A 20295-nucleotide genomic window follows, 5' to 3' on the forward strand; every position below is an offset into this window, starting at 1 on the left:
AAGAAATTAGAAGCTTAATGAAGTGGACAGAAATGCTGTCAGTGTTTTATTGCCAGTAAATTGCGTAGATGTGGGGGTCTCGTAATGAGTCGTGACAGTAGCTGCGAGGCGTATCTGCTTTTATTGGCTTCTTGTGATATTACTGCGTTATTCAAGCTTGTATTTAACAAGACTGCTCGAGTAATGGTGCCTTAGCCAATAGTGTTAGGCTTCTCATAAAACTGAATTAAGCTTCAACATTCAGAAAAGAAAGAGAAAGATCACCTAAATTATTATTAGACTGCTATTTACATTGTTGGCCTATATTGTTTAATGAGGCTTTTTAGTACTTTCTCATAAGGACCAAAAATGAAGGAAACAAAACATAAAGGATGTTTCATTTGAGGTATAACTCATTCAAATTAATGGAAAGTACCTCAGCAGCAGTACAGCATAGTAGCCTATTGCAATTTCTACCATATAAAGTTATGGTAGTGATATGGTAGTATGATATTTACAATTCAGCCCATGTGTTTTTGTTGGAACAATTTAATTGCAGTACTCTGGCGCCCCCAATTGTCAAAAAGTGGGAATGTTAAAAATAAATAAATAAAAATAAATAAAAAAAATCTCTTTAGAACATGTTCTATAATAATTCACTTAAAACTAAACGATATAATATATATGATTTATCAGTCTCTATAATTGATGGAGTGTTTTAGTCATGCGCATGGTACCAAAGGGATAGTTCAAGCAAAGATTTAGTCATCATATAGGCTACTCACCCTCATGTTGCGAAATGCTCCAGACCTGACAAAATAGTAGCCTTAGCCTATACAAAATATCAGAAAAAAAGTAGCGCAGTAGTAGTGTTGAAGACGTAGTGTGCTATATTCCCAATTTGGCAGCTGTGTGTGTCAAAACGTCTATTTAAGCTGTTATTTATTATTAATCTTCCACACAACGGCTGTCACTGGATCAAGAGGCAGTGGCTTGAACTCTAGAACCGGATCATTCCGATTCGTGAAAGAATCATTCAAACCAAATGTGTGAACTAGAAAAGATTTGGTTCAAAAGAACGATTATGAATCGAACATCGTCCCTTCATGAAATCAGTACATAAGAAGTGTCATATGGACTATTTTTATGATACTTCTATAGTGTTTTCCTCTTTATGGAGCTCTATAGCTCAATACTTACCTTTTTTGAAGCAACAGGAAACCTTTTTTCAATGTTAATTTTTGAAGGAACTGTTCTTTGAAGATTTGTGCACACAAGATTTTTTTCCTTTCAGCAAGTGTCCTAAATCTCTTAAATGACAGGTCCCAATATGTAAGTACTATTAGGCAGGGTTTTTCCGCCTTGAATGTGGGACCAATCAATGACAGCACATGAATACTCTTTAAGGTGTGTGTACATGTTTTATTTCTTGTGAATGATAACACCTTTGGCAAAACGCAAGACAAGCATAATTTGTGTTCTACTGTATATGTAGTCTGAGAAACAAGAATCACAAGCAAGCTTGAAGATCAGTTGTTTTGTGTTTTTCATATTTCATTTAGCTTACATTAAATGAAATTAGAAAAGACTGAGCTGATTGCAAGACAATATGAAGCATCTCTACAGACATGCTTGGAATGGATTTTAACTGATTCAAATGTCCTGTCACTTAAGTTATCATTAATTTCTGTTTACAGCGGATTTTTTCAGAATCAAAAACAACATGCTGATTGGTGATTGGAAGAGTGAAAGCAAAGATTAGTGAGTTTTAAATCTGAGCAAAACTGCATCGGCACCTCAGAACCGGAATGTAAGTAATTAAAGTTCATCCTACAATGTCCTCGGATTGCATGAGCTGCATGCCAAGGACGCCATAATGTAACTGGAGGGTAACAGTACAGCATAGCAGTTTGAACTTTGTTAGTTAGGATCCCTGACATCCTCTGAGGTAAGTGCAATCACAGTGTCCCAGAGGTCAAATGGAACGGTACAGCTCTTTCTCAGTCTTCAGAGTTGCAAACACTCTCCCATGTGTGATTTCACAACACCTCTGGGCCTTGAACCATGCATATGCAACACCCACGCACCCACCCACCCTCTCCACATACATGTGTACACACACACACACACACACACACACACTCAAGACAAATTCAAAATGACATTTCAATCCCTTTACTAACCTTTCATTCACAATACATGGGCTGTTTAGGTGACCAAGTGTGCACTAGGGGCTTGCATCAGACAGGCCTCCTCTACATAAGGCTTCAGAAGTGTACACTCAAATTTTGTGCACCACAAATTTTTCACAGAAGTCTGCCACATTCACGTGTTGAGGAGTAAACCGGGTATGCGTTTAAACTTGGCTACTGTGTTAAGTGACCAGCAGCATATCATACAGCATTCATTGTCAGGCGGTACGGCCTGACAGGGTGAGAGGTTTCTTGCTGTGCTTTTGTTTTTTTCCTAAGTGACTTGCACTGTTACTTATTTGCGGTCTTTTCTGGAGGAACAGTTTGTTAATGCCTTTTAGTCACAAAAAAAGTGTTCCACCTTCTTTTGTGCCTCTTCCCTTCCATCCATCTGTAGCTTTGCCAGCTTACCCACGTTACATTTCTGCCCCGCCCACTGCAGCAAGTTTATTTTAGTGACTTTCAAACTCTTTTGCTTATAAAGCGTTTGGGAGCAGTAATGATGGTCGGCATACTCAGAATGCGGCCCATCCTGTAGTCTCTCTCTCTTGTTACCTTTTCCCATCATCTCCACACTTTTCCTCATTGTCTTTATCGCTATCTTTCTACACAGTGCTCCTGGGGGTTCCGTTTAAGGCAACAGTCTTCATGAGAGGGGTGCCAGCTGGCTGGTTGCTTGTCCTTGAGGTAGAAACGCCCACCTCGAACACCTCATGAATGGCTTTCCGGAAACAGTGGAAATTGTAGTCTATTAATCCTGTGGCACAAAAAGGAGAATTAAAAATAACCGAAAACCGTTAGTATGAAAGGCACCGATATAGCCTAACTATTGCTGTGGTATACCTTTGCGCTCAAAGCTCTCTTCTCTCAGGATGCAGACCAGGGCGAGGAACTTGGTGACCTCTTTTAGGTAGAGCACTGTGGTGTTGTTGAGTTTGATGATGGCCATAGACTCCTTATCATATGCACTGCCACTGCCATCCTCCTTTAATCTGTGCGATCAAAACATACTCAGAATGCAGAACTGACAAAAAGCATACTAAAAATGACGTTAGGAATACAGTTTACATCCCCCTTTCAGAATCTGCAAAATGTTAATTATTTGACCAGAATAAGAGGGATCAAACAAAATGCATGTTATTGTTTAGTACTGACCTGAATAAGATATTTCACATAAAAGATGTTTACATACAGTCCACAAGAGAAAATAATAGTTTAATTTATAAAAATGACCCCTTTCAAAAGTTTACATCCACTTGATTCTTAATACTATGTTGTTACCTGAATGATCCACAGCTTTGGGTTTTTTTTTATTGTTTTTTTTTTGTTTAGTGATAGCTGTTCATGAGTCCCTTGTTTGTCCTGAAGTTAAACTGCCTGCTGTTCTTCAGAAAAATCCTTCAGGTGCCAAAAATTCTTTGGTTTTCCAGCATTTTTGTGTATTTGAACCCTTTCCAACAATGACTGTATGATTTTGAGATCCATCTTTTCACATTGAGGACAACTGAGGGACTCATATGCAACTATAACAGAAGGTTCAAACACTCACCGATGCTCCAGGAGGAAAAACCATGCATTAAGAGCCGGGGGTTCCTCTTTTGAACAGAATGGAGATGTGTACATTTTTCATATTTTGCCTAAACATCATATTTTTAATGTAGTATACTGCCTTTCAGAGGCTACAGAAGATAGTTACAGGTTTACATAAAAACTTTTTGCATTTGAAGATCAGGGTAAATTTAATTTATTTTGTCTTCTGAGATACATGTAACTATCACCCACTCCTATGGGCATTATTAAAATGGAATTTTAACGCCATTCAAGATCTAACTTTTGTCATATCCAGATATTTAAAATCACTGAATGATCATTCAAAATGCTTTCTATCATTGTGACAGATAAAAATAAGGTAAAATGTATATGGTGTGTCGCATTTCCTTAGTTTAAAAACATGTCCACAAATAAAGGATATTAGTAGGTTTTACAAGTTTGGGGAATATAAAAAGTTTTAAAACGCTCTAATGCAAAAGATGTGAGTGAAATTGAGTCATTGGATAGATAGATATAGATAGATAGTGTTTGTACGTATTGTGCATGTACTCCAGTATGCAAGTAGAAATAATATACAAGGCTCACCCGTAAATACAGGAGACGTCGATGACCACATCGATCATGTCGCAGCAAAGCTCATAGGACTGCATGTCCACCGGTGAACTGTCGGTGGCGATGTAAATCTTACTGACAACGTCAAACAGGAAGGCCTTCTCAATCCCTGAATTCTATTAGCAGAGAAACACATACACGCACACGTTGCATAATGCCCTGCAGGGTCTGATATGGGATCTTACAGCATTGAAAGGGTAATAAAACATGCATGAGCATGACTGCATTGGAGATGGAAAGTGAATAAGCCATTTCTACCACAGCAGCAACAACAACACTATATATATTCTTCATAATGACAATAATGGAGTGACCAAAGAGGGAATGGAACTTTATTAAGGTGCAACCATCATTAAGACAGCATGAACCATTAAGCGTTGGAGTCTTGAGGTAGAGACACATACAGATATAAAGATGTTGAGAAGGTTCTCCAGCGTTGGAAGCTGAGGGATGAGCTTCTGGACAACTTTACTGAAGGCCTCAAAGATGGAGTGATCATATATACTAGTCAAATAGAAACTGTAGAGGACAGGGAAAAAAAAAAAAAAAAAGGCATTCGATTAGACAGAATGTCGTACAAAATATCTAAGGTATTAAATACAGCTCATACATCTAATTCTTATTTGACCAGTTATTAGCACGGTGGTCCAAACATCACATAATGCTTTTCTTAGTTTTGTTCCTTTGGTGTCATTATGGCCACATTTACACAGCGAATTAATTAAGTTTTTTTTCCTCCATTATCTGGCACAGATCAGACCTTGTTGCACATGTTTAAACAATTGCAGGGTAGCTAAAGAAACATTTCTCAGGACTGAACATTCACTTCTGACAACGGTTAAATGCACTTCTTGATCAAAATACCCCTCTTAGTAAGGCATTCATGTGAAAATAGTGTTATGGACTATACATTTGGGAGACAAAACATTGCAGTGTAAACAGATCTGTTGCCAAATGAACAGAAATGTTACCAAAACAAAAGACACCAGAATCTGGCAGAAAAGAAGTGGCATAAAGGCTCTGCAGTGTAGGACAGCAACCTTTAACATAATAAAATATCCTCTAAAATTACAGTGGTCTGATGTACAAATTTAATAAGCAACTTGTAAGAAATGACACGAGGTGCCATTTATGAAAGGTGACAAAACTGAGAAACTGCAGTGTGAGTAATTCTAATATTCACATTCATTTGAGGATTATAATACTACGGTTAAATGAGGCAGCAGCATGCTTTATTCTGTCCTACTTAAAAACAATTCATATTACCAGGGTTGTGTTAGCTATTAAGACCACAGAGAAATCTGACACTGTTGAGCACAGTATACAGAACATGCTAAGTATTCTTGAAATTCACCCTTATCTGTTGTTCCCGAGGCACTAACCACTCAAGCCTCCTTGAACTGTACACTCATATTGCTGTACTGAACAGAGCTGAAGGAAAACAAGCTTCTTGCTTTCCTAATATGACTGTATGTAAATCCAGTATTGGTTCCTAAAAACTATAGAACCTAAACAGCAAGCAAAATTATGCTTTTCACTTTTCAACATTTCTGACAGCTAAAATGTTTCACACTTCCATCCTATATATATATATATATATATATATATATATATATATATATATATATATATATATATATATATATATATATATATATATATATATATATATATATATATATATATATATATATATATTTATTTATTTTTTTTTATTTTTTAACTGAGGTGATTGAAGATGTCATATTTGGAATTATACAGACAAATAATCCTAATGTAAATGCAAATATTTTCAGATAATGCACCATTAAGCAGACACTCTTAAGTAGATCAGAGAGTTGAGAGATGCGGATTCATCTTCACATTCGGTAAAAAGTACGAGGAGATTCTAAAGCATTAGTGAAGACAACAGAAAAACCATGTAATCGGAGTCAGCCATAAGTGGCACTCTGTTTAAAATCTCATAACCAAATTAATTTTGTAAATGCCTATAATCGCTGAGATTTAACAGCTCATGAAAAAAGCTAACATCACCATTTCCTTAAAGAACGGCTTTTCGACATCAATCCATTACATCCATTATTATGTCAACACCAGAGCTCTGACTTAACACAGTTACTCCGTTTTTAGTGGCGTAAAATAGACAAACCAAAAAAACAAAAATCAACAGATTTCAGAAATGAGTCCACTCATATTCACAAATAAAAAACATTAATAAGAGTGTAGGATATCTGTTCCATCTTCTCAGATCGCACAAATATTATGGTTCAAGAAGTATTTCAATCAATAAACCGCATTAGAAATAAAACTGCAAATGTTTACCTGAGATGTAGTTTCTCTAAACTGGCATCTGCCAGGTCATCGTTAGCCCTCTGGTGTATATCCCGCTGGGTCTCAATCTTATGGTCATCAGACAGGCCGTCTACTTTATGGATAAACACTTCAAAGTTGATCTCTGGGTTGACCCTGTAGGCACGTGATACTGTTAGGTGGAGTCGACCAAGGGCCTCCACATAGTCATCCTGTGATACAGAGGAAGAATGCAAGATGGTATGAGAATGTTTCTTCAAATAGCAGAAGAACTTTAACAGCTCGTTTTGATAAAATAACATCTTTTTGTGTGATATCTCAAACTGCTGTAGTTGAGACTTCCACTAGTAAAATAGTTTGCAAACCAGCGATCTAATTGACCATATCCTTTAAAATAACTTTCAGCTAGAAGACTGAAGGGCTGAGAGAAAACAGCACGGACTTTCCTATATCAGCAGAAACACAAAGTCAATCTTGTACCTATTTTTACCTTAAGCCAATGTGATCCAATGAGCTAAGCCTCAATGACAAACAACATTCAATTAAATGAAACCAGAATGTCTGGACTCAATGCCAAGATTTAAATAAGCCAACTATTTAGAACCATTAAAGGTATAGTTCACCAAAAAATAGGAGAAGGTAAACAAACATAGGTAAACAAGTAGGTGAAGGTGAACAAACGTAGGTAAACTAACAGTTTCTCGTGCCCATTGTGTTCCCAAGTGTTTTTTCCATACCATGGAAGTAAAAAAAAAAAAAAAAAAAAATTCCTTTTGCAATGACAAATTTATTGATTGATTAATAGTTACTTTCTTTTTGAAATATCATATAAACAAACAAACAAACATAAATACTGAGAAACCCAGATTTATCTGCTTAAAACTTTACATATTCCACCAATGAATAAAACATAGCCAGCCACGATTTGTAATTATAACATTTCACAAAATAATCCAGCCATCTTGAATTACTGACAGAACTACATCACAATGTTGTTTGGGTGTGTACAGTAATTAGTGTCAAGGCTTTGAATTTCTTGTTTCACCTGTGCATCGATGACAAATATCAAGGCCCCAGTTCCTCTGAAAATCATCTCGTAATCAAAGGTTGGATCAAAAAAGTCCACTTGTCCAGGGAAGTCCCAAATCTGGAAGTTGACAAAGGAGCTGCTGGAGATGTCATCTTTATAGATCTTGTTGGTGCTCTCGAGAAACAGGGTCTCGTTGGGGGACATCTTATGAAACACCACCTAATAAGTCAAAGATATTTTGTACATTAAAGCATTCCTCCAATGGGAGAGTAATAAAGTCAGACAGTTGTGAAATCAAACTAAAGGTCCCGTCACATGCTTCATGGACTTTGAGGAGCTTACTGGTGGCAAGACTTAATTCTCAGGGGATTCAAATTTTACATTCTTAAATCATATGGTCATGGTAATCACAGGTAACCGCAAACACACTTTTCCTTGTGATCAAGTGGTACATGAATTAATTTGTATTATTATCCCCATGCATGCTTATGAGTTCTCTCCTTGCGGCATTTGTGTGTTTCACAGTACGGTAGTTATGACTGTCATGTGTTCATGTCCAGTGCTTGATGATGCAGCATTTATGAACTGGTGGCGTGGAAACTGTGGAGAGTCGTGAGTACCGACACAGTAATTGTTTGTATGGTGTTTATTGTTATAATGTTTGGTACTTTTATAAGTATGTTTTTATTAAAATGCTATATAAGACAAACTGTTATTATCAGTAGCAGTATCTCAATCAATTACATGATACTGTATGTCACGTGACATAACCATGGCAGCTCCCAAGAGGGGGCGACCCGCTCCATGTACAATAAAACAGCTTTTTCTAGTAGACGGTGTAGAGTTTCATTCCATGTGTTTGTTCAGGATTTTTATACATGTGAAAAGCGATGTTCACGACTTTGTGTGCGTTTTTAAATTAGCGCATCTATAATTGCTTTATTTCGTAAACCAACAGGAGCAAAAGCCTAAATGAGAGGTGCACTTAAAGGGCATTCATTTCGTGTAAATTGTGTAAGATGTGTGCACAATTTATACGAAATGAATGTTTCTTTATACGAAATGAATGTTTATAAGATGCACAAAGACAGTAGATGGTCCTCAAGAATGAACTACTCCTAAAAGTCAGAAAAGTGTCTTCTAGTCAATTTACATAATCTGTGTTGAGAGGGTGTGGTGAAGGATGAATATATGAATAAGAAATCACGTGCCGGGTGAGTTATCACAACATTAACATGGCACGTATTATGCTACATATATCCTTCTTAGCCAACTGAATGAGTATGATGCATTTAGGCCTGTATGTATCCAACTCCACAAATCCACCTCTGCTTAAGAAATAGGTTGGCTGTAACGGCTCTGAGTGGTGATCTTGCCGGTGCCCAGTGACAGCTAGGCAGCCCAGAGCGGCTCTGACCCGGTTCTAACTCGCTGGGCTAAGAAGAAGTCAGCAGGGGAGGAAAAACTAGACGGTCTAAATATCATCTCTTCCTCCTACCTTCTGGATAGAGGACTTTCCGCTCCTCCTCAGTCCCATCAGCAGGATTCTCGGTTTGCTGTCGGAAGGAGTTGGACTGTCCTCAATGTCTCCTTCTTCTTCTCCATATCCGAAGTCTTTGGGAAACGAGTCCGCCACCCCGTAGCTGTCCGCCAGCGGTGCCTCGTACTGGATCGACATGTTAACCCCCTCCCCAACCCCTTTAAAATATAACCCGGCCGGTTATTAGTAATCCAACCAGCACGAAATTAATGCTCAGCGAACAAACATAAAACCTTGTTACCGTATAAATAGATGAGAGCAAACTTATTATGGATTCTCCTTTAAATCTTCAATCTCTTGTGTTTCGCTTCTCGATGAAACGCCCACTTAAGAACGACACTCGAGTGTAATTGGATGGCTGCCGGGTAACTCGTACGCTTATTGGATAAATCAAGTGTCACTCTACTAGGCTATTGAAATGCGGGTGGATCGTTCCAAGTCATGTGCCTGATGGTCACCTGACAAACGGATTTGTGTGAATGGGTGATTTTTCCGACCTTTCACCTGAAACGGTATTTCTTATCTTGAAATGCTGATAAAAATTTGTTGGTAAATGTTAAGTGTTGTTTATGAATGTTCGTTTATAAATGTACTTTTAATCCACTGATCTATAATGGAGATGTCATTTATTTAGATCAGTGGAATCCCATTTTCCAAGCTAAGTGGGCACATACATTTTGTTTTTGGATATGAAACAAACTGTATGTCCTTTCTTTAAAAAAAAAAAAAAAAGAAGAAAGAAAAAACAAATAAATAAATAAGTTAAAGTAACTAGTGGGAAAACTAAGATGTAAAAATTCTTAACATCAAATACCAAATAGAAAGTTGCAAACAATAACATTGATTGATTGATTTAATTATATGTATTATTTATTATTAACTTTATATTTAATACATTGGTTCATATACCATTTTAACATTATGGATGCCAAATATGGTAGTTGTACGTGTAGCCTGGTATGATATATTTTTTGACATAAAACAGGCATAATCTTTCAGATGAGTAAACAGTAATTAACATATCTGGTCATTTGTTTGCTCTGGCTATATCTATTTACCATATAGATATATTCATATGACACAGAGACAGTAATTTAATTTGGACTATTTTTAGACTTCAAAATCTTTAAATAGTCTGTTGTTTGAAAATTATGCCATAGGCTATATAACTCATATGTGTACCAGTTAAACGACAGGCTGATTAAAGGTTAGGCCTTCAGACAATAACAACATTGACTGACCAATGTGTCACATGGCAGAATAAAGCCAATGTTGTTATTGTTCAGTTTTACTACAGTATGCACAACTGTACTGAATAATCAGATTACAAAACTGTCGCACTTTAGATTCGTTTTTAGCAGCACAGGTCAATTAAATTGAATATATATATATATATATATATACATTTAAAAGATATATTTAATTATGTTGGGAAGATGATATTTTTTTGTGGTTTGGACTCCACCAAAGAAAGTATAAAGGATTAGATCTTAATTCAAATTTCTTGAAATGATTTCTACAACTGTCTTACAAAACAGGTTCATCTGAATAACTGTTTTGTAGTATGGATGACACATGGATTGTGTTTTGTTTGTTTTGTTATTCATTCATGCTTTCTTTTTCTAAAACAGCCAGGAAGTATAACCAGTTCCTAACATTCAAATTAGAGCAGCATTTAATTGCTAATATTTCAAGTCAGAATATAAAGTATATTTTTTGTGTGAGCACTCAAAATATATATCTATAGGCTTTAGTCCAGTAGATGGTGCTGTGAGCACTTAAAATATTCCGGTTTTGAGCTGTATTATTAATACACTGGACTGTGTTGTTAAAATAAGAACAATTTTCAAATGACTCTATCTGTCCTCTTTTAATGTGAGGTAACAGCTTCCTTCTTCTCTGTGATTCTTCTCTTTACAATCAAGTGTAAGACAAGAGCAAGAATAGTTTCCTAAAGATACTTTCTTTAGTGCCATAGTATGACATGAAGCGATGACAATAACATGGAAGTTGACAATAACAGCAACAGGCAACATACAAAAAAGTACAAAAACATAATACAAAAAGTAATAACATTTGAATTTTGTGGTGTAATGAGTTAATTTCAAGCCTGTGGGAAGAAACTGTTGCATATTTTGGTACTTACAACTTTGGTACGAGCAGTAGCAACTACTTTACCATTAAAGCAGCTTCATTTTGCTGATCAAAGCATATGTAAATTCTCATCATAATACTAATATTAATATGAGTCAGCTTGAAAAATTTATGTATTCGACTTGCTTAATCTTTCTTAGATTCCTAATTTAGAAATGCTGGTTGTCCATATGTTTAGAAAAGGCAGACTTAAATAAAGATTCGATATCTGGTTTAATTGCATTGTAAATCAGACCAGTTTATTATCTGTTAATATGACATATGCACATAAAACAATTTTTTTCCACAACATCATATTTTTGAAGATTTTTACAGCTGCTCTATTACAGCACAATGTGTTTTGAAATTATTTTTTAAAATTACATCATTTTGACTTCTGATACAGGAAGCACTCAAAAAGAGTCCAGGTGAGAACAAGGCATGCATAATCAAACGTACAATCTCTCTAGTGTAGTCATCCTACTATTGTAAATGAAATATACTGTCAGTTTGTATTGCTAAATTGATATGTATGTAAAAAGACAGCGTAAACAATCCATTAAGGAGTGCCACAACTTTATAGATTTGAATATAAAACTTTAGTCTGAGATTGCTGTAGATGTTCATTTTACTGTCATTTTCCATCAATATACTGTAACTGTAAGAATGACATGGCTGCCATCAATAGTGAATGCCCATATTGAGTTTTTCTCATATCTGTAGGTCTGTAGGAGCTGCTCGTCTGCTACTGGAACTGCTGGCCAGTGAGGCACGATGGCTCGGTGATGCTCGTGGACTATGCCGTGACTCAGAGCTGGATTCTTCTATTGAATCAGGAGAGGTGGGCCTGCTCATTTTGGAATCAGACCTGGATGAAGTACGAGCTCGCCCAGCGGCGTAGGGAGAGCGGGCCTTAGCGCCTTCCAAGGAATCCGTGTCTGAGCCATTACCTTCTACGACGGTTGAGCAGTTCCAGGGTGCGCTGACCTTCCATGGCTTCTTTCCCACGCCGGATGATGTGTGAGAAGATTCCCTGGGGTGGCTTGATGAGTCTGAAGTCTTAGACTCCTGGCCTTTCTTGAACAGAGGTGGAGGGTGGATAGAATCTTCCCCTTCATCTTGCTTTGGCGGTGTGACGGAGTTGCAAGGTGGTGAACGTGTATCACTGCTGGTGTTGTTGGAATTGCTGTTGTGCTCTGTGGGACTGTTCTGCGAGTATTTTGGTGCATCAGAACAGTCTTTGGTTTGCATATCACTCTGAACGGGCAAGAAAGCAGAGGATGGGTTGATCAAAGGAGGGTAGGCGGTTCCATCAGGTGGTCTATCAAGAAGAAGGTTATATCCACTGGGTGCTGAAGCAATGGTGGCCTTGCGGCCAGTGGAGGTGCCAGTGCATGTCTGATGCACCACAGAATCTTTCTTCAGCTTGTTTGGATAGTAGCTGTCATCGAGATCGTCTCTCAGCTGTGGGTAGTAGTTCAAGATGACCTTTTTGAGCTTCTTGTAGCCCAAGTGCATGATCTCCAGGATGTTGAGAAACAATGAGATGGCAGCTATGCATTGCATGAACACCATGAAGACGCTTTTCTCAGTGGGTCTAGATACAAAGCAATCCACCGCGTTCGGACAGGGCTCCCGCTCACATTTGTAGAGCGGATTTAGTTGAAACCCATACAGAACATATTGTCCGGTCATGAAACCCACCTCTACGGCCGAACGGGTAACTATGTGAGCCACGTAGGTGCGCAGAAGAGACCCCCTCAAGGGAGCTTTGTTTAGCTTCCCCTGGTCGATCTGCCGAAGCTCACGTTCTATTTTGCGTCGCACTTCGGCCATCTCTACGTCCACGGCCTCGTGTTCACGTCTCAGTGCCAATTTTTTGCGCTGCCGTTCTTTTTCGAGGGCTCGGAGGCGGTAGAGAGCATGGCCCATGTACACCAGCGAGGGTGAAGAAACAAAAATGACCTGCAGCACCCAGTAACGGATGAGGGAGATGGGGAAGGCTTTGTCATAGCACACGTTGCGGCAACCAGGCTGCTCGGTGTTGCAGATGAAGTCAGCCTGTTCGTCGTTCCACACATCCTCCGCCGCCACCCCAAGCACCAGCATGCGGAAGATGAAGAGGATGGTCAGCCAGATCTTCCCCACCATGGTGGAGTGGATATGCACCTCCTCTAGAATCCCACCAAGAAAGTTCCAGTCTCCCATCTTTACGCTGGCATTTTTGTGTCTGCAAAGAGGAAACGGGAAGCAAGAATCATGAAAATGCACTGTGGGGCTCAGTCAATATGTTCAGCATGATCATTTTTGAGTAGGCTATCAGAGGATCCTTGGTCTTGACATCCCAGTATATCCTAAACGTACCGTTACTTAGAGACTTGACTACACGTGCTATATCCAAACAGCAAAAAACTCATTGCACTGACTAAAACAAAATAGAATAATTTTACTCAACTAGAAAGACAAATCAAAGCTTTCAATAAACCTAATCTGCTAATAACACACTGCAATATGCAAAAATAAAATCTGTAAGATCCAAAACTGAAACCTTCAACCAAATTTTGGTCCCCATTCTCATTATACTTAAATACCTGATTCCTCATTGCCCTGCTACAGATTATATTAAACCTTGAAATAGAAATATGTTTGTAATACCAGTTGATAACATTGTGTCACCATATGCAATCTAATTGAATGTCCCTTCAGATGTTTTTGCTAGATATTTCTTTGTTTGCCCCTGTTTCTTCTTCTCAATTTTGTATTTGTCTTTCAGTTATATCTGAAAAGAATAAAAATTTTGAATGACCTCCAAAAAGAAAAAATTATGTCAAAAGAATAAAATGGACTAGTGGTTGCATTTGAATATTAAAATGCATTAAAATAAAATAAAATTGAGTACCAGACTATTAATTGATTGTAGAGAATATATCACTTTTATCATTTACAGTCACTTTTATTTTAAATCAACATTTTCCCAGAGACACTAAGAACATTTTAGACAAATGCATATATATAAATCACGATTTATCGCATACAAAATAAAAGTTTCTGTTTGCATAATATATGTGTGTGTTCTGTGTATATTTATTATGTATATATAAACACACACACATACAGTATGTATTTTGAAAATATTTACATTATAAATAAATATATTTAATATATAAACAACATTTTTTTCTGAAATATATACATGCATGTGTGTGTATTTATATATGCATAATAAATATACACAGTACACATACATATACTATGTAAACAAAAACTTTCATTTTGGATGCGATTAATCGTTTGACAGCACTAATATCAATATATAAATTATTATAAATCTTTTTCAAAATTAGTAAGAAATAAAATAAAGATTTATAAAATAAAAATTGATTGCTGGACTAAAACTACTGATGCAAGATCACAAAGTCCCAAATGTATGGAATAGCCAATTCAGATCAAATTAGAATTTTAAAAAATGTTCAAATATTTAAATGTTTTTAAATATTGTAAACAAAAAAAAAAAGTTGATCCAAGGAAAAATATATATTGGGTAAAACCAGGTATAAATAAAGCAGGCTTAACTGCTTAATTACTAAAACTTATTAAATAATTTACAAAACATGCAGTGCAACAAAATGCAATCTGTCAGTGTAATGCTGTGTTAATGGTCTTTAAGCATCCTATTGGTCTTTAAACAGCTATTGTTAAAAATAAACATAGATAAATAAACTGTAAAACACCAACATACCTTAAACAAATAAGGAGAAAATGAAGTAAATCTTCATGGTAACTCAAAACCTACTCCAGCGCCTACACATTAAGTGCAATAACACTCATGCCATCCTGATCATCGGTAAAGGTCTCAACTAAACACAAAACAAGCAGGTCTTCTTGCTGCCAACTTATAGTCATGCAGGAGAAATCAATGCACAGCCAATGCCATTTACCTTACAGCAGTATGGACAGACTGCCGGTGCTTTAGATCCCCGCGGGTCATACAAGCGCGACGAGGCCGCCAAAACATAAAAAAATCGTTGGTGACCTGCACATCTGACGCAGCACATCACCTGAACTTTTGTGACCCCTTCTTTCCTCTCTCTTGGCACCAAAAGAGGGTTTCCGAGGGGTCTGTTGGCAAGCACACTGCTTCTGTATGTCAGTGCGTCAATAACCAGTACTCCACTATAAATATGATGAAGGGAACACTATATTGATTCAGCTTGCCAGCTCGCCATGCGTAAATAAAACATTGTGGAATTATTAAGCCCCCTTCTGTATGAATTTAAGGCTCGGTTACACTTGGTGGCCACTTCATGCTCTTATGCAACCCCTCTTAATCAGTCTTGCATGTTTGATTGCTAGTTAACACCCGTTACGGAATGATTTTTCTGCTGAATTGCAAAAAATAGCCCAAGTGTGAGAGTGCACGTTTTGTACATAGAATTGAAGGCCTGTTGGTTCTTTTAAGCACATATAACCAAAACAATGACTTGTTTTATTCGTGTAATATCGAATAAAACAGCAAAAGGCCAAGAGTGATTGTTTATTCTTTTTCATGAAAGTGTTCACAGCTAAGCGCAACGCTTTCTAATGGCATTTGGCCACATGTTGGCACTACTTTTAGTAGTCAATACTTTGGGAAGCAATCAATCGGTCATGTCCGATTTCATACTCTGCTGAGTCCAGCCCAATGTAATTAAGTTGTCTCTGCTAGTTGTGGTGATATTTTATTCCATTTAACAGAAATCAATGGTGCAACCCCATTACGCTCACTAACTATGCTGTTGGTTTCATCCGAGGCCTGCGACATCTATTTAGGAGCATATCAGGAAAGCCCTAATTAATGTAGTGAGTGAGCCTCTTCATTACACAACATGATTCAGACTAGACATTACTTTAATGAGTAACTAAATTTAACCTTTGGTATTTTGGTAACACTTTACAATAAGGTTCATTAGTTCGCATTAGTCAACTACATTTGTTAACATGAACTAAGAATGAACAATACTTCCACAGCATTTATTAATGTTAGTAATGCATTATTAAAATCACGAGTTGTGTTAGTTAACATTAATTAATGCACTGTGAACTAACATGAACAAACAATGAACAACTCTATTTTTATTAACTAACATTAACAAAGACTAATAAATAGTGTAATAAATGTAGTTCATTGTTTGTTCATATTAGTTAATACATTAACTAATGTTAACAAATGACACCTTATTGTAAAGTGTTACCGGTATTTTTTTTAAAAAAGAAAAGAAGAAGCATATTTCAGGTCGGCTTGAATGCATTTTATCCCTGATGAGAATTTAACTATTCCATGGAAATATTAATAATAAAAAAGAACATTTTATATATTTAAACACCATTCTAGCCTGCTCCTCAACCTAAATTAATTTTGGAAGTCAATTTTGTTTCAAGCAGTTTTTCTAATAACCTAAATCTGAGCTCAATTTAATATTTACAGGTGCATATCAAAAAATTTGAATATTGTGAAAACGTTTTTTTTTTTTTTACTTATTTCAAAAAGTGAAACTTTCATATATTTTAGATTCATTACATATAAAGTAAAACATATCAAAAGTTTTTTTTGTTTTAACTTTGATGATTAGAGCTTACAGCTCATGAAAGCCAAAAAGCCAGTATCTCAAAATATTAGAATATTTACATTTGTGTTTCATTAAATGACCATCCCTACAGTATAAATTCCATATCTTGTTCTTTGAAACCACAATAATGGGCAAGACTGCTGACTTGGCAACGGTCCAGAAGACAATCGTTGACACCCTCCACAAAGAGGGTAAGTCACAGAAGGTCATTACTGAAAGGGGTGGCTGTTCACAGAGTGCTGTATCAAAGCATATTAAATGCAAAGTTGACTGGAAGGAAGAATTTGGGTAGGAAAAGGTGCACAAGACACAGGGATGACCACAAGCTTGAGAATACTGTGAAGCAAAGCTGATTCAAACACTTGAGAGAGCTTCACAAGCAGTGGACTGAAGCTGGAGTCAGTGCATCAAGAGTCACCACGCTCAGACGTCTTCAGGAAAAGGGCTACTACCAAGCCACTTCTGAAACAAAAACAACATCAGAATCATCTTACCTGGGCTAAGGAGAAAAAGAACTGGACTGTTGCTCAGTGGTCCAAAGTCCTCTTTTCAGATAAAAGTAAATTTATGCATTTCATTTGGAAATCAAGGTCTGGAGTCTGGAGGAAGACTGGAGAGGCACACAATCCAAGCTGCTTGAAGTCCAGTGTGAAGTTTCTGAAGTCAGAGATGATTTGGGTGCCGTGACGTCTGCTGGTGTTGGTCCATTGTGGTTAATCAAGTCCAAAGTCAATGCAGCCGTCTACCAGGAGTTTTTGGAGCACTTTATGCTTCCATCTGCTGACAAACTTTATGGAGATGCTGATTTCCTTTTCCAGCAGGACTTGTTGTTGACCATGATAATACTGTGTGTGCCCTGACCACGTATTGAGCGCATAAATGAACATACTTTAAAGAACTTGAACGTTTCTGTTTTGCAAATCCTTTTTTTTTTGATTGATCTTGGGAAATATTCTAATATTTTGAGATACTGGATTTTTGACTGAATCATTCAAATGAAAACAAACAAAAAAACTTTCGAAATGTTTTACTTTACATGTAATGAATCTAGAATATAAGTTTCACTTTTTGAAATAAGTATGAACTTTTTCACAATATTCAAATTTTTTGTGATGCACCTGTATATACGTATACCATTTTTATATCATGTCAACACATCCATTGTAGATGGGGTCAGTGAGAACAAAATGACCATTTTGCACAAAAGCTAAATATACAATACCTTTCAAAGGGTTGAGGTTTGTAAGATCTTTTTTTTTAAAAATTATGATTTTGAAAGAAGTCTCTTATGCTCACCCAAGGCTGCATTTGATTAGAAATACTGTAAAAACAGTAATATTAGGAAAGTATTACAATTTTAAAAACTGTTATTTATATTATATATTTTATGTTGTTAAATTATTTTAAGTTATTAAAATATTAAATTCATATTTTATAGTGATTAATGTATATAATTAAATTATTTTACATTAAATTATTCTATTTAAAACCAATTAAATGTAATTTATTGCTGTGATGGCAAAACTTTATCAGAGATGAAAACAGCTGTGCTGCTATATTTTTGTGGGATTTTTATTTTGATAAATAGAAAGTTTAAAAGAAGAACATTTATTTGTTTGTAAAACTGTAGTCTCACAAAAAAAAAAAAAATAACTGATAGTCTTTCCTATCGCTTTTGATTAATTGAATGCATCCTTTCTAAGATAGTGTAGATTTTGTATATGTATTTCTTCATCTAAGAATAGATTGGAACAAAGTATCTGGTTGTGGGAATGTGGTGATGGTGGTGACTGATCACATTTCTGTTACTCGGGGTAAAGAACTGAACATTTGATGAACATTTAGTTGAGAACACAGTCCCAGACATAGTCAATTAAGCTCTAAAAATAGCCCAGAATTAGATTAATGCATATTATTCCAGGGGTGGGAGCCTCACACATTGATTTGATTCACAACCCAAATTCTGGTTTGTACTGGAAAGTTCTGCTACAGTCATATATTTGCCTAACTGATGTGATTGGTCAGTAAAGTGGAAAATCAGTCTCATAGCAAAAGCCCCTCTTCTCATCCTTAAATGACCTTTGAGGACTTACAGGTCACAGCAAGTGTGGGCTATTTCTGTAATTTTCAGAGACATGCACTGAATACTTAATATCACACAGCTATTTAGTTTATTGTGCAGCAAGGGTCAGGACTAGCATTAGTATATTATAAGATCACTTTATGATTTAACGATCAGTGAACTATTTTGTGCCATATGGCTGGAGTTTGTTTGTTAAATTAAGAAGAACAAACTAAATAGGGGTTTGTAAGTCATTTTAACAAGCTTTCCCCGCAGCAGACACACTGTATAATTACGAAGGACATCAGTTAACACTGAAGTGCCATAATTATCATAGTAGCTCACATATTTGTAATAAAAACAGTTCAAATTGATTTTTCGTGAACTGAAAATACCTGGAATGTTCTGTTTAGACTGGCAAGAACACTGTATCCATATCGGCCAGCAGTCAATGATCTGTTTTGGAGAACTACCATCAGCTAATTAGAACAGAGGAACAGAGGACAGCAATTGTTGTGGGATGCTTTCCAATGTAAACTCACTTCAACTTTGTTTAACATTGCACAGCATTTACTTCACACCCAAATTTATAAACAAGTTCATATATCTTCAACTACTTGTAAAACACATAAATGCTATTGATAAATGAAATCGACCCATATGGACACATTGGTTTTAAAATGTTTGTACAATCATTTTAAAAATGACAAGATTCTCCAAGTTGCTACCAAATTCCCAACCTAAAACATTTCTAAATCTTACTGAATTGATAATCGAGAAAAAACATCCAAGGTAACTGCAAATGCATAACATTTGTGTTGATTTGACACAACTTCCTATTGGTTACTGGTCTATAACTTATGTAATACTACAATAAAACCAAGTTGGTGCCACCTCAGGTTGAGGTCTGACTACATGCTGATCAGTGTTGCCCTCTACTGGTATTATTGTGACATGAAGTCTAAAAAAATTATAGAAATACATTTGAAATTTCAATAAAGAAAATAAAGCAAATTGAGTTTTATAAAACAATAATAATAAAAACTACATGGAAAGTATTTGCTTTTAAACCACAACGCTCATTTTAGCTCCCTACAAATCAATTAAGTTCAAATAAATGTAGCTGTTTAGTCATGATGGCAATTTGTAGACAAGCCTGAAAAAGGCTCAATTTTGTGAATATAAAATAAATGATCCCACCAAATAAATAAATATATATACACACACTAAAATTTGTAACTTTGTTCCTGAGAAACAACATTATCTGAGAAAGTGTTTAA

At 36.2% G+C, this 20295-nt stretch overlaps 2 protein-coding genes across 3 annotated transcripts; both read right to left on the minus strand.

Annotated features, from left to right (window-relative positions):
• Positions 1–1380: 1380 nt before the first annotated feature.
• Positions 1381–9580, minus strand: rragca (Ras-related GTP binding Ca). 2 transcript variants are annotated; one of them, XM_058746001.1, is made up of 8 exons: positions 9456–9580; positions 9173–9372; positions 7690–7893; positions 6657–6856; positions 4739–4853; positions 4308–4450; positions 3015–3163; positions 1381–2928 (listed from the first exon to the last, which is right to left on the minus strand). In XM_058746001.1, exons 2-8 carry the CDS (start codon positions 9350–9352, stop codon positions 2777–2779), a joined length of 1143 nt encoding a protein of 380 aa, XP_058601984.1. In that variant the 5' UTR covers positions 9353–9372; positions 9456–9580; the 3' UTR covers positions 1381–2776. The 2 variants fall into 2 exon arrangements, with proteins under 2 accessions (XP_058601984.1, XP_058601983.1); XM_058746000.1 differs by having other exon boundaries at positions 9173–9523.
• A 1599-nt stretch (positions 9581–11179) lies between these two features.
• On the minus strand, positions 11180–19527 carry gja9a (gap junction protein alpha 9a). The gene is made up of 2 exons (XM_058746002.1): positions 19411–19527; positions 11180–13577 (listed from the first exon to the last, which is right to left on the minus strand). Exon 2 carries the CDS (start codon positions 13553–13555, stop codon positions 12059–12061), a length of 1497 nt encoding a protein of 498 aa, XP_058601985.1. The 5' UTR covers positions 13556–13577; positions 19411–19527; the 3' UTR covers positions 11180–12058.
• Between the last annotated feature and the right edge of the window lie 768 nt (positions 19528–20295).

Source organism: Onychostoma macrolepis, chromosome 16 (assembly GCF_012432095.1).
Source record: "Onychostoma macrolepis isolate SWU-2019 chromosome 16, ASM1243209v1, whole genome shotgun sequence".
In the NCBI taxonomy this organism is placed as follows: domain Eukaryota; kingdom Metazoa; phylum Chordata; class Actinopteri; order Cypriniformes; family Cyprinidae; genus Onychostoma; species Onychostoma macrolepis.